The sequence below is a fragment of the Prionailurus viverrinus genome, chromosome F2 (genome assembly GCF_022837055.1).
Source record: "Prionailurus viverrinus isolate Anna chromosome F2, UM_Priviv_1.0, whole genome shotgun sequence".
In the NCBI taxonomy this organism is placed as follows: Eukaryota; Metazoa; Chordata; class Mammalia; order Carnivora; family Felidae; genus Prionailurus; species Prionailurus viverrinus.
The window spans coordinates 46,442,395-46,468,676 of record NC_062578.1 but is presented as its reverse complement, the minus strand read 5'-3'; the positions used below and the strand labels follow the sequence as shown (position 1 = coordinate 46,468,676).

The 26,282-nt window shown below is 39.0% G+C and overlaps 1 protein-coding gene and 1 non-coding gene across 5 annotated transcripts in view; one reads left to right on the top strand and one right to left on the bottom strand.

The window, feature by feature from the left end:
- The window catches only part of SPAG1 (sperm associated antigen 1), a 71,899-nt gene extending 45,620 nt beyond the window's left edge, over positions 1 to 26,279 (bottom strand). For 2 of the 4 annotated variants that reach the window (XM_047842245.1, XM_047842249.1), the window contains exons 1-8: positions 20,947 to 26,279; positions 18,729 to 18,870; positions 16,538 to 16,697; positions 9,849 to 9,974; positions 5,420 to 5,484; positions 4,712 to 4,821; positions 4,000 to 4,105; positions 575 to 705 (exon numbers count right to left, since the gene is read on the bottom strand). In XM_047842245.1, coding sequence (XP_047698201.1) covers positions 575 to 705; positions 4,000 to 4,105; positions 4,712 to 4,821; positions 5,420 to 5,484; positions 9,849 to 9,974; positions 16,538 to 16,697; positions 18,729 to 18,870; positions 20,947 to 20,983 — 877 coding nt within the window. In that variant the 5' untranslated portion in view covers positions 20,984 to 26,279. The remainder of the gene's footprint in view (positions 1 to 574; positions 706 to 3,999; positions 4,106 to 4,711; positions 4,822 to 5,419; positions 5,485 to 9,848; positions 9,975 to 16,537; positions 16,698 to 18,728; positions 18,871 to 20,946) is intronic. The other 2 variants (XM_047842247.1, XM_047842248.1) reach the window with 2 other exon arrangements.
- Positions 3,864 to 3,936, top strand: TRNAR-CCU (transfer RNA arginine (anticodon CCU)). The gene has a single exon. It is a non-coding gene; the product is annotated as a tRNA-Arg (tRNA).
- Positions 26,280 to 26,282: the final 3 nt, after the last annotated feature.

Genomic DNA, 26,282 nt, shown 5'->3' with positions numbered 1-26,282 from the left:
TGGGACACCTGGGTGGCTTAGTCGGTTAAGCATCCGACTTCTGCTCAGGTCATGATCTCATGGTTCGTGAGTTCAAGCCCCACATTAGGCTCTCTGCTGTCAGCACAGAGTCCGCTTCAGATCCTCTGTCCCCCTCTCTCACTGCCCCTCCCCCGCTCATTCATTTTCTCTCTCTCTCTGTCAAAACAAATAAACATTAAATAGAAGATTTAAAAAAAAGACAGGGGAGCCTGGGTAGCTCACTTGGTTAAGCATCCCACTTCGGCTCAGGTCATGATCTCATGGTTTGTGAGTTTGAGCTCAGAGCCTGGAGTCTGATTCAGATTCTGTGTCTCCCTCCCTCTCTCTCTGCTCCTACCAAACTCACACCCCTGGCATTATTAACTACTTCAATACAAATAACCAGGAATTCAAATTCTAAGTTAAACTTGAAGTTAAAAGTCACTTTATGAAGATGATGATTCACATATAGAAATTAGAGTGTATTTGAAATATTCTTAGTATAATTACAGTGTGTACAAATGGTCCAACAAATCCTGATGTAAATTTAAAGCACTCTATGAATAGTTTTTACCCTTTAAGTTTCCAGGTTCTAACTCCAACACCTTTTCACAATCCTGAAAAGCACTGTTCCAGTTCTGTAGCTTGAGTTCTGCTTGAGCACGATTGTTATAGGCCACTACATTGGGAAGCACTGATATACTCCTACAAGAGAGACACTTATTGGCAACAAGTTGACCAGAGGAAAACATATGAAGATAGAGAAACTCAGGTAAAGTTGTAAAGAGAACAATCATAGCCCATGCCATGGGTGGCATTGTGTCCCCAAAACTCATGCTGAAGTCCTCATCCCCAGTAGCTCAGAACATAACTATATTTGGACGTTGTCTTTACAGAGGTGATGAAGTCAAAATGAGGTCATGATGGTGTACCTTCGTCCAATATGACTGGTGTCCTTATAAGAAGAGATTAGAACACAGACACATGCCGAGGAAAGACCACTTGAAGACACAGAGAGAAGACAGTCACCTACAAGCCAGAACAGGGGCCCAGAAGACGCCAGCCCTCCTGACACTTTGATCAGATTTGTAGCCTCCAGGATGGTGAGAAAATACATTTCTGTTTGAGCCCCTCAGTCTGTGGCACTTTGTTATGGCAGTCCTAGCAAGCTAATACAGCCTACAGGATCAAAAGCAATAAAATACAGCTCTGTAAACATACTGAATCACTATTTACACAGATGCTTAAATATCCAGTTAAGCAGTTTTTAAGGTTGGCTCTGGCTTTACAAGTGACATGGTAACCTAAACGCCCATAGATCTCCTAAAAAAACCAGTTTAGTTAACATCAAATACATATTTTGACCTCTTAGAAACAATTTCCTAGTACAAAAAAAATGGAGCAATCAATCACAACTAATACCCTTTATTAAGCTATTATGTTGAGTTTAGTTTATAATCTAAAAACAGGAGTTTAGCTTATAATCTAAAAGATTTAATTCTAAGGCAATGCTCATAATTTAATCTGAGAAGTTTAACTGAAGAAAAACAGGAGAGTAGTAGTAACTGAGGAATACAGACTTTACGAGCACATTTTGTTGTGTTAAGAGTATGAATGCAAAATAACTGATGAGAGAAGGAACTTACAACCTACTTGGTTGCTGTTTAAAAAGTTGATTTGGAATGCTGTGAAATAATGTATTCCGAAGTATAGGAAAGATAAGGGTATTGGTGCATTGAGTTTTCTAAATCCAGAAGAATAGAAGATGAAAATGGAAGAGCCAGAAAAACTAGCAATTTACTAAGATCATTAAAGATAATTATAAAGCAATGACATGGTTGGGTAGAGACCAAACACAGAAAATACAAGTAAGAATAACTAATACAAGTACCTGACACTGAGCACTTCCCACGTGCCGGGCACTCAACACTAAGCTCCTTTAATTCTCACTACAATCCACGAAAGACATATTACTGCTCTTCCTACTTTACGGATGAAAAAAAATGATGTAACAGAAAGGCTAAGTAACATGCCCAAGGCCACAAGTTAGTAAATGAGAATCAGGACTCAAACCCAGTCTACTCCAGCACCTGCTATTGTTACCACCGTGTTATCCTGCCTTTCAGTATGTTGCTTTATTTAGTCCTCGCAGCTGCTCCAAAGTAGGCACTACACCAGCGTCATCACACTGAGAAAACTGAGGCAAGAGAGGTGAGGAATCTGCCCGACGTCAGAAAGTGGCAGTCTGAGTTCCTTTAGCCATTATGCCATGCCGCTTTACTTTTTCCCTCTTTGATTTCTTTTTTTTTAAATTTTTTTCTTAATGTTTATTTTTGAGAGAGACAGAGAGACAGAGTACAAAGGGGAGGGGCCGAGAGAGAGAAGGAGACACAGAATCTGAAGCAGGCTCCAGGGTCCGAGCTGTCAGCACAAGGCCCAACGGGGCTTAAACTCACGGGCTGTGAGATCATGACCGGAGCTGAAGTTGGACGCTTAACTGACTGAGCCACCCAGGTGCCCCTCCCTCTATGATTTCTTAAAAGAAGACAAGAAAAATTTTGTTCCCTATAATAGACTAAGATACTCCACTGGTGGAAATCTACAAAAAGAGAACAACATCAGTATTGATGTCCATCTATCTGAAAGGGGAAGACTATACTGAATAAAAGAACATACCTTGTATGTCCACCTAATCAGAGGAGATAAAATGCTTTAGAGACACAACATTGAAAAAGAAAATCTTCTTTTCAAAGGTGGATAAAAGTTTGTAGAGAGTTTATTTCTAAGATGGTGTAAGGGATTCTATAAGCACAATTAGTTTGTAACAATGTTTTAGGAAATTAGTCTACTTTTCATGGACTATAAGAGCTTCAAAAGCTCATATAAGTATTTATTGAACATCTACTATGAATCAAGAACTTTGTTGGACACTGGGGATACAAAGGTATAAAAAAACTGACAAGGGCACTATGCTCTGACAGAGCTTACAGTCTACTTACTATCAAATCGCACGAACTTAAATTATACCTCCAATAAGTACCACAAAGGAGAGGCAAGATTGGGGGCGCCTGGGTGGCTTGGTTGGTTAAGCGTCCGACTTCGGGTCAGGTCATGATCTCACGGTCCGTGAGTTCGAGCCCCACGTCGGGCTCTGTGATGACCGCTCAGAGCCTGGAGCCTGTTTCAGATTCTGTGTCTCCCTCTCTTTCTGCCTCTCCCCTGTTCATGCTCTGCCTCTCTCTGTCTCAAAAACAAATAAACGTCAAAAAAAAATTAAAAAAAAAAAAGGAGAGGCAAGACTGCTACAAGAGCGTATAAATTGGGGGTCAAGGGTGGGGAGGAGTGGAGTAGGGTAAAGATTTAACCTTGTCTGGGAGGTAAAGGAAGACTTCCCCCAAAGAAGTAAAGCATGGGATGAGATCTGAAGGTAAGTTAGAATTAACTGGATAATGAGAAAAGGAAAGAATATTTTACACAGAGACCCAGCATATGCAAAGACCCTGTGGTGGGAGGTAGTATCATAAGTGTCATGATTAAATCTAGGCAGTATGACTACGGAACCTGAATTCTTAACCTCTATGCTATATGGACTTTCTGTCGAGTTCCATTCAGATGCCTTCTATTTTCTCTGTCAAATAGGAAAGTTAGGACCTCTGTCAAAACTGGGGGTGGGGTGGGGAGCTTAAAGGGTTGAGAAAAAGTATTTAAAAAACAAACCAAACACAAGGAAATTTATGATAAATCATAAGTATAATATCTTAAATGATTCTGAAAGACTTTTTATTTATATCATTTCAACAATTAAATAGAAACATTATCTTTTTTTTTTTTTTTAATGGGAAGTTTAAACCACTACAAAGGGTTCCTGGCTGGCTCAGTTGGTAGAGCATGTGACTCCTGATCTCAGGGTCATGAGTTCAAGCCCCATGTTGGGCTTGGAGCCTACTTAAAAAAAAAAAAAAAAAAAAAGCAACATAAATCACAGAAAAATCTGCTCACCTAGTATAATACATCACAGCCTCCTCATAATCTCCTGAGTTGAAAGCTTCATTTCCTTTTTCCTTTTCACGAGTAGCAAGAGAAGTCTTTTCTTTCTCAGTCAGACCTAGAAATAAATGATATCTGCTATAAATAAAAAAATACATAATTGAATAGAATTTTTAAAAAATTTAAATCCAAGAATGCTTACTTCAACAGAAGCAGTAAATTGTGAAGGAAATAAAAGGAAATAGAAGGTTTCTTAAGTTTAGGAAATGTTTCTTTAAATCATCACAATTTGTGAGTGTTTAGATTTTTTCTATTATTGGTTTTACTTCACTTTAAAGGAGCTATACACCTATGGACTTCAAATGAAAACAAACTGCTATATCTTTTTATTTTGAGGTAAAAGGAAAAAAAAATGAGGTATCTGGAGAAAAAGAGGATTTGAAAAAAAGTGAAAAATTATAGTAAAAACATAGTTTTATACTTATATTTGTGAGTCTTACTAAACCTCAGTATAACTATTACTCATAAAATTAGGTAGTTAAAGGATGGAACTGAATTTGTTAGAGGTGGTCAACTCTAGGAGAAAATCCACGAACTTTTAATGGAAATCTGTACTGCTTAAAAAGAAGGTCTTCTAGACCTTCTAGACCTAATAGTTTTTACTATAATTTTTAAAATGTAAACTGTAAAGACTACTAAATTATTCTTATTTTTCCCCAATTACCTGCTGTGTCTATTCTCGTCTCAATTTTAGACAAATGTGACTTGTTGTTTATTACGGCTTTTTCTTTGTAATCTTCGTCAATTTTTGAACATTCTTTTTCCACGTCAAATCTTAAATGAAAGGAAAAAAACTGAAAAAATGTACATTCTAAGAAAATAAAATATATTATTGATATTCTTATAGTTGTACCACTGTGCCTTTAGAGACATATTCTGAAAATGCGTAATAGGTTTATGCCACAAATTACCTGTTTCACTCTTAGAAACCATGCAACTCATTGAGGATCTACATGGGGTTTTTTTGTTTTGTTTTGTTTTTAACGTTTATTTATTTTTGAGAGAGAGAGACAGAGTGCAACCAGAGGAGGAGCAGAGAGAGAGGGAAGAGGATATACATGTTAATCAGACCGAAACTGTTCAGAACTTTGTCATTAAAATTATAATTAATTTATCTATTTAAAATTTTTGCTCCTTTTTCTTTTCAGTGGGCATAGGATTACCTATTTTTGGTTGCTTTTATAAACAAAAGGATGCTATAGATATTTATTCAGTGAAAAATGAAGATCAAAAGTGCTTAGACCAGATACTCTTAGTACTCTGCCAAAGTAACTTGGTAGTTCAGATTTATAATAATTAAGAGATTACTACAATATTCTATGATAGAGAATTTTTCAGTGACAAGTTTTGTATAAAGAAATATAAAACATACTTATCCCATTCTGCATAATCCCTTGGGATTTTCCTTTTAGTTGGTCTACTATTAGAATATTTTTCCTGAAAGAATAAAATATTTTATGAGACATATTTAACATAGGATTAGCAGATTTTATGATAAACACAATGTGAAGTATTGGATTAAGATATACCAATTAAGAAAAATAGGTACCCATGAAGTTATAACAACTCCAGTATTGTAACTATAACATACAGTATGTTAAAAAAAGGATTTTAAATTGGTAGTTAATTCTGGAAGCGATCTACAGGACTTTAAGTACATATATAAAATTTAAAAACTTACATGTGTGAAATTTCATTTTTAGTGATTTTCTTGTAACAAAAAAGTAATGAACTATCATTCAGTCTTTTAAAACCTAGGCACTGGAGAAATAAGATTAACTACTTTGGTGCATTAGAATAGTTTTGTTTCCAATGACAGATTCCCAACTGGGACTAATTCTATTAAAAAAATAAACTATTGGCTTATGTAACCAAACTGATGAAGAGGCAGCAGTATTGCTAGATAAAAGATTCTGATACCCTCTCCAGCTCTTCCACTCTCCCCTTGTCCCCAGTCCCTGTTTCTTTCTGCCTACTGATTTCCTGTTCCCCGCTGGCTCTTCTTTTTCCACGTAGCAGGCATAGTGGGCACAAGCAGTGTGGGATTATAAACTCACGGGACTCCCAATCAGAAAGGAAAAGGAGAGGGCACCTGGGTGGCTCAGTCGGTTGAGCACCCGACTCTTGATTGGTTCAGGTCCTGATCCCAGAGTCATGGGATTGAGCCCCGAGTTGGGGTCTGCGCCGAGCATGGAGCCTGCTTGGGATTCTCTCTCTCCTTTTGCCCCTTTCCCTCTTTCTCCCAATCACATGCTCTATCTCTCTCTAAAATTAAAATTAAAAAATTAAAGTCTTTATAAAAAGAAAAAAAGAAAGGAAGGAAGGAAGGAAGGAAGGAAGGAAGGAAAAGGAGAATGACTCCTCTCTAACTTCAGTTAGAGAAATCCCAGGGAAGGATTCAGGATTGGCTAGCTTGGGTCAGGTGCCCATCCCTAAGCAGGCACTAGCTCCCTGCCATTCAGCAGCCCAACCTCGGTCACATGCCCCCTACACGCACCAGAAGGGAAAGAGAGGAAAGCGAACAATAGCCATAATGCTCAACGGTTTCTTAAATGGTTTCTTAAAAGTTAGTCACAATCTGAAACCACTTTGAATGGGTCATTTACCTATGCACAATTTTGTAACATTGGGCATCGGTCACTTGGAGTTATGCAGATCTTCCAAATATTCCTACATTTCATTATACAGTTTAAAAATCTTGGGGCACTTGGGTGGCTCAGTCGGTTGAGAGTCCCACTTCGGCTCAGGTCATGATTCACTGTTGGTGAATTTGAAACCAGCGCTGGGCTCCCTGCTGTCAGTGCACAGCCCATTTTGGATCCTCTGTCCCCCCCCCCCCCCAAAATAAACATTTAAAAAGTAAACAAATAAAAATAAAAATCGTATCTGTTAATATCTGCATGGAGCTCATCAGAAAAGTCTTTAAGTATCCCCTTAAGGAGACATTTTTTTGTCACAAGTATTTAAGAGCCATATAAGATTCTGAAATACTCTAAGCTGCACTTGAAAGCTCAGATTTTATCACTAGCAAAAACCACTGTCAGCTCTTTTCCTTAAAGTGACACTCCCACTTGATTCATTTTCAATACAGTGTCTGTTAAACACCCAAGTCTGAATAACCACAATTTGTCTGTCAATCACTCTTTCAAGTTAAAAACTGTTCATGGGGCGCCTGGGTGGCTCAGTCGGTTAAGCGTCCGACTTCGCTCAGGTCATGATCTCGCACTCCGTGAGTTCGAGCCCCACGTCAGGACCTGTGCTGACAGCTCAGAGCCTGGAGCCTGTTTCGGATTCTGTGTCTCCCTCTCTCTGCCCCTCCCCCGTTCATGCTCTGTCTCTCTCTGTCTCAAAAATCAATAAACATTAAAAAAAAAAAAAACAACTATTCCAGGAAAAAGTGGTTACTTAAGCTGGCAAACTGAACTCAACCTACAAATCTCAAAATAACCTAGATTTCTCTTCACCATGAAGTGCTTTTCGTTTTTTTGTGTGTGTGTTTTAAGTTTATTTATTTATTTTGACATGGTGAGGGTTGGGGAGAGAGGGAGAGAGAGAGAGAGAGAGAGAGAGAACATTCCAAGCAGGCTCCATGCTGTTAGCACAGAGCCCAATGCACGGGGTTCGATCCTCTAAACCATGAGATCATGACCTGAGCCAAGATCAAGAGTCGATGTTTAACTGACTGAGCCACCTTGGCGGCTCTTGAAGCATTTTTTTTGAATACTTCATATTTTGTCACACAGCATAGTAAAAAGATAAGTCCTCAAGACTCAAGATTTAACAAAATAAAGAAGTCTTCTTGTTTCATAGAAGACATTTTTAAGTTAAATTGGAATGTTTACTGTAAATGGGTAGCAGTGGAGAAAAGTAACTACTAGTATAGTTTGGTCCCACTCACTGCCTTGATTTGTGCTAAGACACCAGCAGCTGTACCTGCTGCAAATGTCAACACAGAGAAAAAGACAAAGAATTAGCATTATTTTTTAAAATAGCATTGACTTGGGGCGCCTGGGTGGCGCAGTCGGTTAAGCGTCCGACTTCAGCCAGGTCACGATCTCGCGGTCCGTGAGTTCGAGCCCCGCGTCGGGCTCTGGGCTGATGGCTCAGAGCCTGGAGCCTGTTTCCGATTCTGTGTCTCCCTCTCTCTCTGCCCCTCCCCCGTTCATGCTCTGTCTCTCTCTGTCCCAAAAATAAATAAAAAACGTTGAAAAAAAAAATTAAAAAAAAATAAATAAATAAAATAGCATTGACTTTCTAGACCCTCTGGAAGGATCTCTGAGACACCCAGGATCCACGGATCATACTTTCATAATCACAATACCACACTGAACTATATAACCTCCTGTTACATTTTTACAGCACAGACTTAGCACAAAATGGGTGTCCAATAAAAACAAATTTGATTACAGACAGTGGCATCCTTACAATATTACTGTGTACCTTGGTTACATGAGTTATTCTTTTTTTTTTTTTAATTTTTTTTTTCAACATTTATTTTTTGGGGGACAGAGAGAGACAGAGCATGAACGGGGGAGGGGGCAGAGAGAGAGGGAGACACAGAATCGGAAACAGGCTCCAGGCTCTGAGCCATCAGCCCAGAGCCTGACGCGGGGCTCGAACGCCCGGACCGCGAGATCGTGACCTGGCTGAAGTCAGACGCCCAACCGACTGCGCCACCCAGGCGCCCCTACATGAGTTATTCTTAATGGGGAGTAAAAAGATGCAGGAAAGTTAATTATCAGAGAGCTGTGTGATGAAGAGCTATGGATGTTTTTTAAATAAAATTGAGTATTCAAAGAAGAAATGAGAATAACAATAACGAGTTAATCCAGAATGAAGAGATCTGGGTAGCTAATCTTCCACAAATGATAGGAATAAAAGAAAAAATTGGGGGGAGAGGGAATGGAATGTGTGATCCATGTAAGAGCCCAGAGACTCCCAATGCCTGTGAGACAATGGCTTAGATTCTATAATATCCGAGTCAGGTGGATGCTCAGAAGCTCAGTTGTAACCTGAAGTTAAGTATAAATGGACCCGGGGGCACATAGGTGGCTCAGTTGGTTAAGCATCTGACTCTGGATTTCGGCTCAGGTCATGATCTCACAGTTAGTGAGATCAAGCCCTGTGTCAGGCCCTGTGCTGCTGGGCTCTGTATGGGATTCTCTCTCTCTCTCCATCTCCTCCACTCACCCTCTCTCTTGCTCTCTCTCTCTCAAAATAAATACATAAACATTAAAAAATATATATAAATGGACCTAGAACTCCAACAGGTTTTTTCTCTATGAAACCCATGGGTTAAAAAGGACAGGTCTACAGAACAAAATAGGGATCAACCACAGAAAAATCATCACAAGGGGCTGGGGAAATAAGGGGGAAAAATATGCAATAAACAGAGGAATGACATATATAACTGCTTGAGTACTTTAAGTCCATAGTTAATTATGTTACAAATTATTTCCTCTATGCTTCTACTGGACAGATAAAATTATTCCCTGAAATGCTCACACACTGAATTAGATCTTATGAGCACATAAGATCATGGCATAACAAATGAAAAATGAAGAAAGGTGGTAAGCTCAAGATGCAAGTCTTCAAAGGGAAATGGCATTTCATTTTGATCACCAGGTGATGAAACACAGCCAACTCAAGAAGGCAATAGCACACGGCCAGCTGAAGGATAACCCCCAACTCTCAGAGGACATCACACTGTGGTTACTCTGATTAAACTGAGCTAGCGCCCTCAATAAACAACAATCGTCTCCCCCCCCCACCCACCCACCCCCCACACCAAAATGGCCTACCTTACTAACATGAAGACGGCTGTTTGAACCACGAACTGGAGGCAAATTATCTTCCACCACTGGAAATGTTTCAGTTTCATGAAAGTATATTTTATTTTCTTCATTTTTAATTTCTGATACCCAACTCTGAGAAGAGGGAGAAGAAAGATGAACATACAGTTTGAAGTAATTAACCAGGTGTTAGAAAGGACTATACATCATCATAGTTTCTTAAGTGTTCATTTTTGGGGGGACTATTTGGTCATGCCATTCTATCTGTAATGTTCTTCTGCTATTTTATTTTTTTTAATGTTTATTTATTTTAAGGACAGAGAGCATGAGTAGGGGAGGGCAGAGGGAGATAGAGAATACCAAGCATGCTCTGCGCCATCAGCAGAAAGCCCTAGGTGGGGCTTGAACTCACCAACTGTGAGATCATGCCATGAGCCAAAATCAAGAGTTGGACCCTTAACCAACTGAGCCACTTAGGCGCCCCAATCTACTCTTCCTTTAAATTGTGGTAAAATACACAAAGCAAAATGTATCACCTTAACCATTTTTAAGTGTACAGTTCAGGATTGTTACACACATTCACATGGTGCTGCCCTTCCTACTTTCATTATCTTGCAAGCTTACTCTCATCCCTTCAAACAAGCTTTTCCTGAACTTCCTGGTTGGACTCAAAATGCTCCTCCTCCATGTATTAGCACAGAGATTTAAAATCATCCATGTATTGTTCGTCTCTCTCACATTCTGTAAATTCCTTTGGAGGCAGAACCTATGCCTTCGTCTCACCTTCGTGATGTATGAACCTAGCACAGTGCCTGGCACATAACAGGTTCGTAATAATGTCTATTAAACTGAATTGTTACAGGTTCTAGGCAGAAATTGAGAGGTTTCTTTGTTATCTGTGAAATTCTATTATTATTATTCAGCAGCTATATAGTGAGGGTCTAATATATGTCAAACCATATTAAATTCGACATGGTTGATATAGTGATAAACTATATTATCTGCGTCAGGAGGCAGGGAGACAAAAAGGAGGCAGGCAGATGAAACAGAAGAAGAAACAGAAAAACAGTAAGGGAAGAAAGGTGAAAAGGAAGAGGAGGAATTACAAAGGAAGAAAGAAAGAGAGAAGGGGGGCAGGGGGCAGCAGCACAGAGAGGGAGAAGTGGCAGGGAAAAGCATGAAGGAAAGGGAGATGAGGAGACAAAATCAAGAAGTGACTGAGAAAGAACACACGGTTGGGAAAAAGCAGATTCTGCAACTAAAACTAAGCTGTTTTTCCCTGGAAGATAAAGCCAAAGAACTCTGGACATAAACTACTATTTTAACTCGTAGATTAATTACCAGATTTTCAATTTCAAGTCAATAAAATGGCAAAATGAGAAAGTTTTTAAAAATGTAGTTTCCTGGGTTAGAGAATACATATTCCTCAAAATTGTCTTCAAATATATTATCCAACCCAGTAAAATATGCTGAATAAATAAAGTAAAACAACAAAGAACTATTTCTCCAGAATCCATTTTAGGAAGTTATCTCTTCAGCAAAAGGAAACCACAAAGAACTCTGAGGAAACACAGCAAATATGTATCTGGTGGAGAGGAAGTTTTCCTAAATATAAATGCAAGAAAAGATAATAAAGGATAAAACCAAGAAGAGTGATTACATAAAATGTTTTTAATGAATAAACATGAAGAACACCACACACAAGATTTAAAAGACTAATGACAAATTGAAAGAAAATTTAGACTATATACGACAGATCTCTTACAAATTAGTAAGAAACACAGCAATAGAAAAATCAATAAAGGGATATCTCCTCCTGGCCCTGATAGAGTATCAGGGACTGGATTCACCCTCTTGCTTAACTCTAGAAAACCAGATAAAATATATGAAACAATGATTTTCAGACACTGGACAATAGGTAGCACAGGACAATGATCCCTGAAAGAAAGGAAACAAATGAGGTAAGTCTTGCATCTGTCCCAATTTACTGCCTGTAATTTCCAGGCTACAACATAGGGAAGGGCAACCCAAACAGCCCTGCGGTCTCATTGAATTCAGAGGAACAGAGTGCAGGCTTCAGGGAGGCAAAGACTGCAGAGATACGGGGTGCAAAACAGCCAAGAAGAGGGAGCCAGACAGAGTGACAACACTAAAGATGACCTGAATAGCACTGTATATCTGTTCAAGAAATTTAATTCATAGTCAAAATCTTGCTTATAAAGAAAACTTGAGACCTAGATGGTATCAATGGTGAATTCTGGAAAATATTTAAGGAAGAAATAACAGCAATTACACACAAACTTTCCTAGAAAATTCAAGAAGAGAGAACACGTCCCAACTCATTCTAAAAAGCCACCATTACCATGTTACCAATACCAGACAACAACATTACAAGAAAACTACAGACCAGGAACTCTCATGACTGCAGACACAAATATACTTCAAAAAATTTTAGCAAATGAAATCCAGCAATATATAAAAAAGACACATCATGACCAAGTAGAATTTATCCCCGAGTGCTAGACTGGTATAACATTTGAAAAGAGTGCACATAATATACCTTATTAACAGGCTACAAAGAAAATCTTATTTTCCTCTCAATGCAGGAAAAGAATTTATAAACTTCTATAACTATTCATGATAAAAATTCTCATCAAATAAGGAATAGAAGGGACCCTCCTCAGCATTATAAAGGGTCACATCATAAAATCTAAAGGCAACATTATACTTAATGGTGAAGAAAAAGCTGAATGATAATCTCCCTAATATTGTGAGCAAGACAAGGATATTTGCTCTTACCATTTCTATTCAACATTGTACTAGAGAGCCAAGCCTGTGCAATAATGAAAGTAAAAGAAATAAAAGGCAGCCATTCTGGAAAAGCCAAAGGAGACCTTTTAGTATTTGTGGATAACATGATCCTAAATATAAAAAATTCCAATGAATCTAAAAAAAAGTTACTAGAACTAATTTGTAAATGTAACAAGATTGCAAGATGCAAAGTCAATATAAGAAGACCATAAACTATAAACTTGCAATGGACAAATAAAAATGAAATTAAAATTCCACTGATATGAGGCATCTACATTAGTCAAACTTATGAAACAGAAAGTAGAATGGTGTTTGCCAGGGGCTGAAGGCACGGGGAACTGGAGAACTGTTGTTTAATGGGTATAGAGCTTCAGGTTTATAAAATAAAGTTCTGAAGATTGATTATACAAGATGAATATAACACTACTGAACTGTATACTCAAAAATCTCTGAATATAATGGGCACCTGGAATGGCTTAGTCAGTTAAGCGTGTGATTCTTGGTTTCAGCTCAGGTCATGATCCCACAGTTTGTGAGATTGAGCCCCGTGTCGGGCTCTGTGCTGACAGCATGGAGCCTGCTTGGGATTCTCTGTCTCCCTCTCTCCCTGCCCCTCCCCACTCACGCTCACACTCTCTCTCTCAAAATAAATAAACTTTAAAAAAATTAAAAAAATTTTTTTCATGTCTGAATATAACAATGTGAATATAACACTAATTTACACTTAAAAATGGCTAAGATGGTAAATTTTGTGTGATATGTATTTTATCACACCAAAAATAAATACATAGTACATACATAAAATTTCATAACTAGAGTGACTTAGAATAAGCAAAAAAATTGAAATTAAAAAACATTAACTTTGGGGTGCCTGGGTGGCTCAATCAGTTAGGCATACTTCTCTTGATTTCAGCTCAAGTCATGATCCTACAGTTTGTGAGTTAAGCCCCTCATCAAGCTCTGCACTAACAAAGCAGAGCTTGCTTGGGATTCTTTCTCTCCCTGTCTCTCTGCCCCTCCCACACGCATGCTCTCTCTCTCTCTCTCAAAATAAATAAATAAAACTTAAAAAATTTTTAAAAATAAAAAACATTAACTTTTACAATAGCATAAAGTATATTATATACTTAGGAATAAATTTAAAAAATATGCAAGAACTACACACTAAAAAAAACTACAAGATACTGGGACAAAACTTTAAAGAAGACTTAAATGAACAGAAAACATATGACGTTCATGGATCAGAGAATTTCAATATTGTTAAGATGTCAATTATTCCAAAATTTATCCATAAATTCACCACAATCCCAACCCAAAGACAAGCAAGTTATTTTGTAGTAACTGGCAAGCAAAGGACCCATAAGAGCTAAAACAATGATGAAAAAAGAGAACAAAGTTGGAGGACTTGTACTATCCAATTTTAAGACTTAATATAAGCCTTACTACAATCAAGAGAATGAGGTACTGGAGTAAAGAGAGACATTTAGATTAATGAAAGAGAATAGAAAGAGTCCAGAAATAGACCCGTACATACACGGTCAATTCATTTTTGACAATGCTACCAAGGTGTTCCATGGGGAAAGGATAATCTTTCATTAAATGGTGCTTGAAACCTTGAATACCTATATTGTATGTGTGTATCCAAAAATGATAACTGATCCTAGAACTAAATTTAAAAGTTAAAGCTAGAAACTTTCTAGAAGAATCATATGAAGGAACTTGGGGATCTGGGATTATTAGACAAAGACTTCCTAAATAGGACACAAAGTACAGACTGTAAAAGAAAAATTGATTTTATCAAATTAAAAACCTTTGCTCTTCCAAAGACACTATTAAAAAAATGAAAAGGGAATCCACAGGATATAGAAAATACCTGCAAAAGGTGTATCTAATGAAAGATACGCGTGTTACAACTCAATAAGAACACAAATAATTCAATTTTTTTTTTTAATGGGCAAAGGATTTCAAGACTTTTCACAAAAGAAGACGTATGGATGGCAAATAAGCACAAGAAAAGACACTCAGGAAAGTCAGTCATTAAAATGGAAATTAAAACCACAATGAAACACCACGGCATACTTAATAAAATAGCTAAAATTAACAAAACTGGCATTACAAACTGCCAACCAGGATGCAGAGCAACAGGAACTTTTCTGTTGTTAACGATTATTTATTATCGAGAGACAGAGAGAGACAGCATGAGTGGGGGAGGAACAGAGAGAGACACACACAGAATCCGAAGCAGGCTCCAGGCTCTGAGCTGTTACCATGGAGCCTGATGCAGGGCTTCAACTCACGAACCATGAAATCATGACCTGAGCTGAAGGCAGACGCTTAACCAACTGAGCCAGCCACCCAGGCACCCCAGCAACAGGAACTTTTATACACTGCTGGCAGGAATGCCACTTTGGAAAACATTTTGCTCAACCGGAAAGTGGATAAACGAACTGTGAGATACCCACACAATTCAATACTACTCAGCGATTAAAAGAAACCAACTGTGAACATGCAACAACGTAGACACATCTCAAAAGCATGATGCCAAATGACAGAAGACACAAAAGACCACACATACTGTATGGCTACATTTATAGGAAAGTCTAGAAAAGACAAATCCGTATGACAGAAAGCAGATCAGCGGTTACCAGGGACCAGGGTGTGGAGTCAGCACTGACTACACAGGGGCACAAGAAAACTTTTTAGGCTAATAGAAATGTTTTATAGCATATACATGTGTCAAAACTCAGTGAAATGTAGACCATTGCTATTTTTTATTGAATGTAAATTATACCTCAATAAAGCTAAATCACTAAAGATATAGCTATTAACAAAAGAAGAAATTCAACTGATAAAAAAATTTAATGTTGCTAGTAATCAAATACATCCTTATCATGTTTTCAATTATTTAATTGATTAAAAAATGATTACAGTATCCAGTGAAGAATACCTTAATTTTTTTTAATGTTTATTTATTTTTGAGAGAGAGAGAGGGACAGAGCGTGTGCACAAGAGAGTAAGCAGGGGAGGGGCAGAGAGAGAAGGAGACACAGAATCCAAAGCAGCTCCAGGCTCTGAGCTGTCAGCACAGAGCCCAAAGCAGGGCTCGAGCTCACGGAACACGAGATCATGACCTGAGCTAAAGTCAGACACTTAACCGACTGACCCACCCAAGGGCCCCCGTGAAGAATGCCTTAAACGGGCATTCTTATATACTATTGGCAAAAAGGCACAACTTTTCTGAGAATACGCAAATGTGTCTCAACAGTCTTAGAATTATTCAAATCCTTTGATCAAGCAGCTTGAATACTAATAATTTATCCTGAGGAAATAACCAGGACGGTACAAAAGAAATTATAAATCAACATGTTTGTAGAGCTCTATTTACAGAAGCTGAGTGAATTATTTTTCTTTGATAGGATAGAATTTTGTTCAGTCATTTAAAATACACACGTGGGGCACCTGGATGGCTCAGTCAGTTAAGTGTCGGACTTCGGCTTAGGGCATGATCTCCTGCTTCGAGAGTTCGAGCCCCGCATCGGGCTTTGTGCTGACAGTTCAGAGCCTGAAGCCTGCTTCAGGTTCTGTGTTTCCCTCTCTCTCTGCCCCTCCCCACTTGTGCTCTGTTTTTCCCTCTCTCTCAAAAATAAATAAACATCAAAAAATATATAAAATAAAACAAAATACACACGTGGATGTACAGACACAAACATACACATTCACAATATTCTCCTGCGTATGAGAAGCAACCAATACTACGTAAGTGATTGCCACTAAAAGCCCTTCACTGACAAAAAAGGAAAGAAGTCTACGATTTTGGAAAAGTGAAGTGGACATATATTTAATGTGACAATGTCACAAAACCCACAAAAACCGGGGTCACTCTATACCTTTATATCACCGTCAATTTTTTCCCATTCTTCTGCTGTAAAGCTGGATGCTGTTGCTGCGGGCTTATCTTTCCTCAAAGCTCTACTTTCAGGAGCCAAGCCTTTAAGGCGCTTTTCACAAAATTCCGTAAGTTCAGGATAATATCCTTCCTCACCAGACCTTTAAAAAAAATTCAGACTTTGGAGTTACCACTTTATTTAGAGATCATGTAGTCTGGTGGTTTACAGGCTGGGCTCTGTGGAGCAGAGGGGTTCTGTGGAGATCTCCAGGGCAGCCCCTGCACAGGGATGAGGGCCGGAGTGTGGGCTCCCCACTCCCCTTCCTCAACCAGCACAACCTCCATTTTTACGTTACTCTATGGAGTGAAGCTGTGAAGGAAAAAATGGAGCCCCAAAGACACCAGTTTCCATCACACACTTTGAAAGTTGAGTAACATTTTCTCTCCTCTGTAACATGCGTTCACTTTGTTACATAAGATAATTTTAACTTACAAATGGAAATTCAATATTAGAGATAGGCACACAGTGAGACTGGATTTCCCTTCCAAGGAGGAGTTTGTAGCTCAATTTTTTCCCCCAAAGGGATAGGAAGAAAATGGCGAAGGAAGGGTTCAGAACAACACATCTCTAACCAACCATTCCAGGAACAGAAGTCACTCCTAGAGAGTTAAATGGAAAACTCTGTTCATGGCTGTTTAAAGAAAATCAATCCTTTCCATTTCTCTTGTAAGCCTGTTTACTTTTAAATTTTTAGAAAAATTGAGAAAAAAAATCCCACTTTCAAATTAAAATTTTTAAAATAAGTTCCAAACCAATGCAATGTAATTTAATTAAGCCATTCACAGAATTTCTTAGAACCAATATAACGTGGCTTTTAAACTCTTCCATCGTGCAACCTTCTCATTTGCTTTATCAGTCCTTGACTGAACATAAATGAAAAGGTGCATACACTGCTGAGAAAAAAAGGAAAAATATGATATCTTTCATCGTTCCATTTCAGAAATGATGAGGTTATGACATCTACTCTGCCTGGGCATAAGCAGGGATGCTTAGGGAGGACAGGAGGCTGAAGGTGTTAACAGAGAAAAAAAAGGAGAGGACACAGTGATGAGGAAGGGGGTCACAAGGGAAAAATACAGAACTGCCACCAAGCAAAAGCAATACTACTGATGTGCTCAAAAGGAGTAATTCCTGCTCCACAAGTGCTTCTGCAATATTAGGAAGGAAAGGAAAACCCCCATGACATCCAAAATAGGTGGCACAGATTGGTATGCCACAGGGCAGTGTTTCTTGGAATGGGCTCCCTTGACCACCTGCATGTCAATCAGCCAGGCACTTGTTTAAAAACATATGTTCCTGGGCCCCACTCCAGATTTCCTGAGGCAGGATCTCTGGGAATGGGACCTTCAAATTTGCATTTTTTTTTTTAATTTTTTTTTCAACGTTTTTTATTTATTTTTGGGACAGAGAGAGACAGAGCATGAATGGGGGAGGGGCAGAGAGAGAGGGAGACACAGAATCGGAAACAGGCTCCAGGCTCCGAGCCATCAGCCCAGAGCCTGACGCGGGGCTCGAACTCACGGACCGCGAGATGGTGACCTGGCTGAAGTCGGACGCTTAACCGACTGCGCCACCCAGGCGCCCCTCAAATTTGCATTTTTAACAACCATATCTGATGTATATTAAAGTCTAACAATCCCCACCACGGGGTCCTCCCCCGGAGAAGGCCCAGATCCCCTGCCTTCTGGTCCTACTTCCTGATCTTCCCGTCATCCTCTCCTTGTGACCAGCTCACAGTAAGTTGGCATCTTTGTTGGCAGATAGTATGGAGGGGGAGAGAACCAAAGAACTTTATCAACTGGTAGGCTGGTGAGCTAACCTTATCTCCTAATGGCTACTCCCACGGCTACTTTACCTTCTCCTAGAAAACGTGGAGGAAGCAAGAAAAACATCCTCTTGAATACTAATGAGCCTAAATGGCATGCTGGAAGTAGACCTAGCCAGAACCCTCCAAACTAACCACTGGATCAAAACAATGATTTTGGAACCTAACTTGGGGGAAAAACAAAACAAAACAAAAAAACCAACATCAATGTTTGAAAAATTTCTGCAATATTTCTGAGAGTTTCAACTTTCAGAAGGCACAATATAATTGGCATACTGAAACATAAAATGGTTTTTGAATGCTTACCTGAGCACACAAAGAATTTTTTCCAAGTGTTTAACATCTGAACATTTTTCAATATACTTGAAATCCAAATGTTCAACGGGAATTTTAAATGTTTTTGTTGTTCCAAAACCCCACAATGATGGATAATCTTTGGTAGTCATGGCTGAAATGTAGCACAGAAAAAAGTTATGAAGTATATACATAGTAAGATTTAATTTGGATAGTAGTAACCATCTAGGCATTTCTGTAACATTAATTTTTCAAGTCTATGGAAAAGGAGCTGTGTTTTTTCTAAGAAGGAAGGCTGCTCATTTTAAACTCTCTCTCCATGACAACAACAGTTAAGTCATTCCCTGCCTTTACATTCCCTGCTGCCCAGTCACATCAACGAACAGCTCCCAGATCTGTGTTCTAATGGCAGTGTGCCCATACCTTTCTCATGGCATGTATTTTAATTATGTATTTTTGTCTTCCCTTCTAGACTGTGAGATCTTATTTTATTCATCATCATATATTCAGGACTAACATAAGTAGTGCCTTAGACCTTTAAGAAACACTTGCTGAGGGGCACCTGGCTGGCTCAGTTGGTTAAGTGTCCAACTTCAGCTTAGGTCATGATCTCATGGTTCATGAGTTCGAGCCCCGCGTCGGGCTCTGTGCTGACAGCTCGGAGCCTGGAACCTGCTTTGGATTCTGCGTCTCCCTCTCTGCCCCTCCCCTGCTCATACTCTCTCTCTCTCTCAAAAAAAAATAAACATTAAAAAAAAATTAAAAAAAAAAAAAGAAATGCTGAGCTGAAATGGGAATGGGGGCCTTGGACAGTTTCACTTTAAGGATACTGCTGCTAATTATGATGATAATAATAACAGCAAAAAATACACAGTTCTAAATGAGTGCTGGGCACCACCCTAAGAACTTTACATACATTACCTCATTTAATCTTTTAACTACTGTAACAGGTAGGTTTTATTTTAAGTAAAGCGCTGTAATAACAGTTAACACTTAGGGATCTAAGTTACTGTATGCCATGGATTATCTCACATAATCTTCAAAACCACTCTCGAGAGGGGAATTAATTACTATTTTACAGATAAGGAAGTTGGTATTTTAAGTAACCTGCTCGAAGTCATGTAACTACTAAATAGTGAACTGGGGATTTGAATCTCAGTTGGCAACTGCAGAGCCTACATACTTAGCATCACACCCAGGCTTTTCATCTGCAGGTGGCAACCCCTGAAATCAATTTAGTGAGTTGCGATTAGCACTGTCTTATAATGAGACAGAACAGAGCAGCAACAAAAATATCTGACTACTTCACATACCATTAAAGTAAATACTTGTCTTGTAAAAACTTTTATTTCATGCCTATACAAATGACAAATGTGTGGAAATACATGCACATGTTGCAAATAAATTTCTTATCATGAGTCATTGTCAAAATTGTTTAAAAACACTGCAGTAAAACATATTGGTTTATAAATTTTAAAACAATTAAGTAGCAATGGGTCTAATTCACCAGGAGTATTTCCTCCAGCATGCCTGCCCTCTGGGATTCTGGTCCTACATCAGACCTCTGCAGAAAGAGAGGTGCTTCTGGTTCTCCATGTTCCTGCTGGCTTTGACTTGGGCATAGAAAAGGGATTGACAGTTCATCAGCTCTTGGATGAAATCCAACTGAGAACTGAGATTATGGTTTGCACACTATACTGGCAAGGCCCAGGATGATGAATATGTCCCATCACAAGGACAGCCTTAAGGGTAGAAGTTACTGGAGAGCAACATGAAGAACTTTTAAATGATTGCCGCTGCCCAGAATAGAATGGGTTGCATTAGTAGAATCTTTCCAAAGAGTTGAAGGATCTTTCATGGGAGAAACTTAAAAACATCCAACAGGATTGGGGCGCCTGGGTGGCGCAGTCGGTTAAGCGCCCGACTTCAGCCAGGTCACAATCTCGCGGTCCGTGAGTTCGAGCCCCGCGTCAGGCTCTGGGCTGATGGCTCAGAGCCTGGAGCCTGTTTCCGATTCTGTGTCTCCCTCTCTCTCTGCCCCTCCCCCGTTCATGCTCTGCCTCTCTCTGTCCCAAAAATAAATAAACGTTGAAAAAAAAATCTTTAAAAAAAACATCCAACAGGATTAAAATACATGATCTCAAATTGAATTTATTTTGCAACCCCTGAAATTTCACGATTTGAAGAAATCACAGTGAAAAGCATTTGAAATAACAGAGCCATCTCTTACCTAAGCAAATGAATTTCATTCTGCACAGTTTTAACATTTCCCTGAAAATCCTTTTTGAAAACTACCATGTTTGTTTGGGTTGTTTTCCGGCACCATGCACATCTTACTAAATGTTAATTCTCAAGTTCCAAAGAGGAAGTCATACAATATTCGCTCTCATTTGAACCTTTCCAAATCTGTTTGGAATTTGATTAGGAAAAACCTCGGTCCTAGTTGGATTTAATCTCTTCATCATCATCCTGATCCACATCCATTTCCCATATTCCCTAATCAGCGGGCAGAAATAACCTCCAGTCCAAAGTGTGATGCGCAACAAGAAAACCGGTTTTCTTCCACCTGGGCACCTTCTTTCCAGAAACCACAGGGCCGAGCGCCCCCTGCAGGCGGAGACCGAAAGGAAATGGCTTCCTCAGCCATAGCAACGGTTTGTGTACAGCGCGAACGCCGAGGGGCGGGGGAGGCTGGTCAGGGACAGGCCGGGAACCCTCAGCTCTACGGCCAACCCAAAGGTCAACGGGTCCTTGAGGACACTGAGGTTGCTCCCCATTCCCCAGCTCTGGTCGCCGCCGGCGGACCCCAGCAACCCCCGTCCCAACATCGGCCACCGTCAGCTGCAGGAAACTAAAGCCCGTTTGTTCATCCCATAACTCGCTCCCTCAGTCGAGTCCGACCGTACATTTGCTTCTTGGGGTCCGCCTTTAACCCCAGCTCCCTGAGGGAACTACGATGGGGAGATGTAATTTACTCCTGGCCGGCGGGTACTCACCTGGCTCTCAGACCCAGCGTTGTGGAAGGACGAGACCGCTACACAATTCACCGCAGGTGCCGAGATGGGGGGAGTGTCGCCCCGCCTGGGCATCCAAAGGCCAGAGGCTGAGCGCCGGGGGCGGGACTAGGGCCTCTGCGAATGATTGGCTGGCCCTCGATCTGCCGCACTGATTGGCCTCCGCGCCCAGCTTTGCCGGCACAGATCATTAGGGAGAAATTAAGAGTCCAAGTGAGAGGGTTCCCTTCCTGTTTTGCATTCGTTTTTGATGGCGTTAAAACGCCGTTACAGTTCTGGATAGTTAAAACTACCAAGAACTGTAAATTGATAACCATTCCATTTCAATTTTAGAAATATAATTAAATGTTCAGGATATCTACAAGGCAATCCAGATTTAGCCCTTCCCCTTTACACAAAAGAGTAAATCAAAGATTCTGCCTTCCTTTGCAGGTGCTCAACATTTTCTGAGCGCTGGTTATGAGTCAGACACTGTACTGGGCACCAGGATACAAGAGCAAATAAGGCACAATACAATCCAAATGAATAAAACAATAAATATCATTTGTGGGGAAATATATTTCACTTTATAATTTCAGATTAGTGCCTGGCACATAACAGGAATTCATTAATGCAATTCGCCCTCCTCTCTGCACTTAAATTAAATCTACAGTCCTTTAGCAGGCACCAGTAGTGGTAAAAACTCTGCTAAAAACATGATTAACAATACATTTATTATTATTTCCATTGCCGGTGCTAGAGAATGTTAAATTTGAATATTTATAGACAGATTCAAACTTTAGCATAATCCTTAGTAAGCTTTATTAAATTGTCATGGGGAACGTCATCACATGCCCCATTCCATGCATAATCATTTCACACCTCATTCCAGCCAACAAACTTCACTCAAAACTATGTCCTAGGTTTAAAACACTGGCTATTCTAACTTCCAGCATGGGAGAAATCCTTTAAATATTCGGTGAAATGGTTGTAATTCCACATGCCCTGTAATTTTCTTTTCACTGTTTTCTTCTGGTTATAATTATGTATATACATTTATGCTGAATAAACAAGTAGGATAAAAAGTAACATGACTGGAATAGACTATGTAGGCAAAAGAAAATGATCACTATCATCTTCATGGAGTTAAGACTTTGCATCCAAGAAACAAGGATGGATATGTACTTTAATTTTTCTTTGAATGTATATATATTCAAATATATTTTTGAAGAAAAACTAATAAACTTGTAGAAATTAAAATTATACCAGAAATGAAAATCCCAATAAATGGATTAGAAACTAAAATTGAGGGGTGCCTGGCTGGCTGTTAGTGGAGCGTGTGACTCTTGATTTTGGGGTCATGAATTGAGGCCCCATGTTGTGTGTAGAGCTTACTTTAAAAAAAAAAGAAAGAAAGAAAAATTGAAGGCACCTTTTAAAGAGCAAAGAAACAAAGGAAAAGGAAAGATGAGAAAGTCAGGTCAATGTAGTCTAATATTAGATTTTTTAAAAAAAGACCTAGAGAGAAGAAAATATCAAGGGCAGGAAGTTACTAAAACAATTCAAGAAAATTTCCCGGAATTGAAGAGCTTTACTTTCCAGGTTGAAAGTACCCACCCAAGTGACCAGAACAGTGGAAAAGAGCCCCATACCAAGGCACATATTATAAAATTTCGATACACTGGCAAGGAAAACTCTAATTTTCCAGAAAGAAAAGGCATCATACACAAAGAATTAGATAGAAGAATGGTTTTGGACTTCTCAACGATATTGGAAACTAGTGGACTATAAAACAATCCTTCAAAATTCTGATGCTGGTGAAGAACACCAGAAAAGATCATTTCAACGCAGGGGGAAAAGCATGGGAAAGGACAGATAAGAAAGAAGTCCTGTTACCTGCTTAAGGAACTGCAGAGATCTCCTTAGAACCAAAAGATTAAGTGGTTTAAGTGGGCTGAACTTGTGACAGAGATAGAAAAGGAGTCATATTATCAAGAACCAAATATACCATTCCCAATAGTTTTGACTTTATCAAAATGGAGAGCTACTGAGGATTTTCAGCAGGACAGCGCCATGAAATCTGTATTTCAGAAAGAGCAATCTCAAGAGTATGGAGACAGCAAGGCCCGTAGCTGGGAGACTAATCCTAAAACTAACAAAATCACCTTTGTGGAAAACAGTAATACTTAGACAGTAATGGTGGTAATAGTTAACATTTGTTACGGTAAAAGCTTTTATGGATTTTATTTTGCAACTAACCTCTGAAATAGGTGCTATTATTTCATGCCTATCCTACAAATGAGGAAAGCGAATCCTGGTGAAGTCACACGGACAGTCAATAAAGGACACTGTGGATATCTGAACCCAAAGCCTTTTACCAAGTCCATACTGTTTACTAAGCTCTTAAGTACTAACCAATAAGTCTCATTAACCTCAACTTCAAAATGTTATGTTACAACCAAGTACTTCTTACTTCCCTCCACAGCTACCACCCTGGCTCAGCCATCATTATTATCCTGAACTATTTACATGTGGCCCTTAACTGGCTTGCCCATCCATCACCCATTCCTACATTGTTCATTCTTACAGAACAGCTCAAGTAAGTCTTAATCCGTGTCACTCTCCTGCTGACTCCCATCACGAGACCGTAAGTGAGCAGGCCTCCCTGCCTACCTCAAAGTGTGTATCACAAGGGCTTCATTCTGAAGTGTGAACAAGGCAAGCTTACTTTCAACCCCTGAGCCATTATACTGGCTATTTCCTCAATTTCAGGGATACTCCTTCCTCTTGTCTTGCTATGTCAGGTTCCTTCTCATCCTCCAGCCCTCTGCTCAAGGAGCCAGTCCCCCTTGACCAATTTTCTACACAGAACTGTTCTAGGAGGGGTGGAAATGCCCATGGATTTGTATATGTGAAGAGCCAACTCATTTTTACATCTTCTCAGTTTACATTTTCATACCTTATGTATTTTATTAAGAGTGGCCATTTCTGATTTCATCTACTATTTTTAAATTTTTCATAACTTCGATCTCTGAAGGTAACTTCAGAATCTCAAAGCACTGTACTGACCATCATAAATTCCTCCATTTTGACAATGAAGCTGAAGTTAAATGAACTGGCCAGTCACTGAGTAGCAAGGCTGGATTTGAACCTGTTTCCATGCATTTTTCATGAACATACATATCCATAGTCATTGGTAATCAGTTTAAGTAGGGAACAAGTTATATGTCAACTTTAAGCTCAGATTTACTGATTTTTATATTTATACATCACTATTCAAAAGAATCTTTTAAAGCAATTATATATCTTTTATCTTTTTTTTTTTCCTTAAAAAGGCAAGAGGTAAAATTACTTCCATTTTTATAGATGAAAGGGACACAAAGAGGTGACTGATTGAAATGTTGGTCTTGGATTCCAGTGGTAATACTTTTTCCATTAAACCACTGTCTAATTAACAAGCTAACAATATTCAATTAAACTAACAATATGTAAAATACCTAGGATGAAATAAAAAACAGTTAACAGCAACATTATCCAAAGTGTTGGGAGTTTTTTAGGGGACTGTCATATCATATTTATTGGGACTCTTTTATCTAAAAGAGACAAGGTCAAGGAACATAGCAGAATTACAAAATTATGAAAGTCATGGCTAAAGAAAACCTAGACCTAGGAAGCACTCTAAAAATTTCAGCATGGTAGTACTTTGTATAGCACATAATAAATTTACAGAACTTAATATTCAAAGACGGTGGTAGAAACACAGGTTTTTTTTTTTAAATGGCATGGTGAATATTTTGAATTTCAGAGACACACATAGCTATTAGTGAAGATGGAATGTATCTATCTACTCTTTGAAATGAATATCAGAGGGCATTCCATAATGATGGAATCCTGGAACAGATGGAGTATCTGAGTATCCATATCCCTAAGATCAAGGCAAAAGTTTTAAACATCCAACCACAGTTCAGTGTAAACTAGTCCCTTTTTTAATATCCTGAAAGCAGAATTTTTTACCTTAATGACTGCACCTCGGAAACTACACCTGCCTTAATAGTCTGCCTCATCCACTTTACTTAGGGTTGACTTTGCCTTACAGAAACAACCATTGAAGTTTCTTTTCCCTCACCCAAGATTTAAAAAATAGTTAAGCATTTTATCAGAAGGCCTATACCAAGTAACAAATGAAAAATATAACTCAAAATAATGCATGCATTATGTGTGTGACAGTAAGTACACTGGTATACTTAATACAAAATGATGCTGGAGGGTTTACAAATTTGATGTAAAACAGTAGTTTCCAAGGAACTTACTTAATCAGACCTTCACAGGGCCCTGGTAAACTTCATTCTCAACAAGGCCCCTACAAGATTCTAGGTCTTGATTAAAAGTGTGATTTAGGGAAGCACTTTTAACTTTCCCTATGTGTCAGATTACACATACAATAAAAGAGAATTAGGGGTGCCCAGGTGGCTGAAACAGTTGAGTGTCCCACTTGGGCTCAGGTCATGATCTCACGGTTCTTGAGTTTGAGACCCACATCAGGCTTGCTGCTGTCAGTGCACAGATCCAAGAA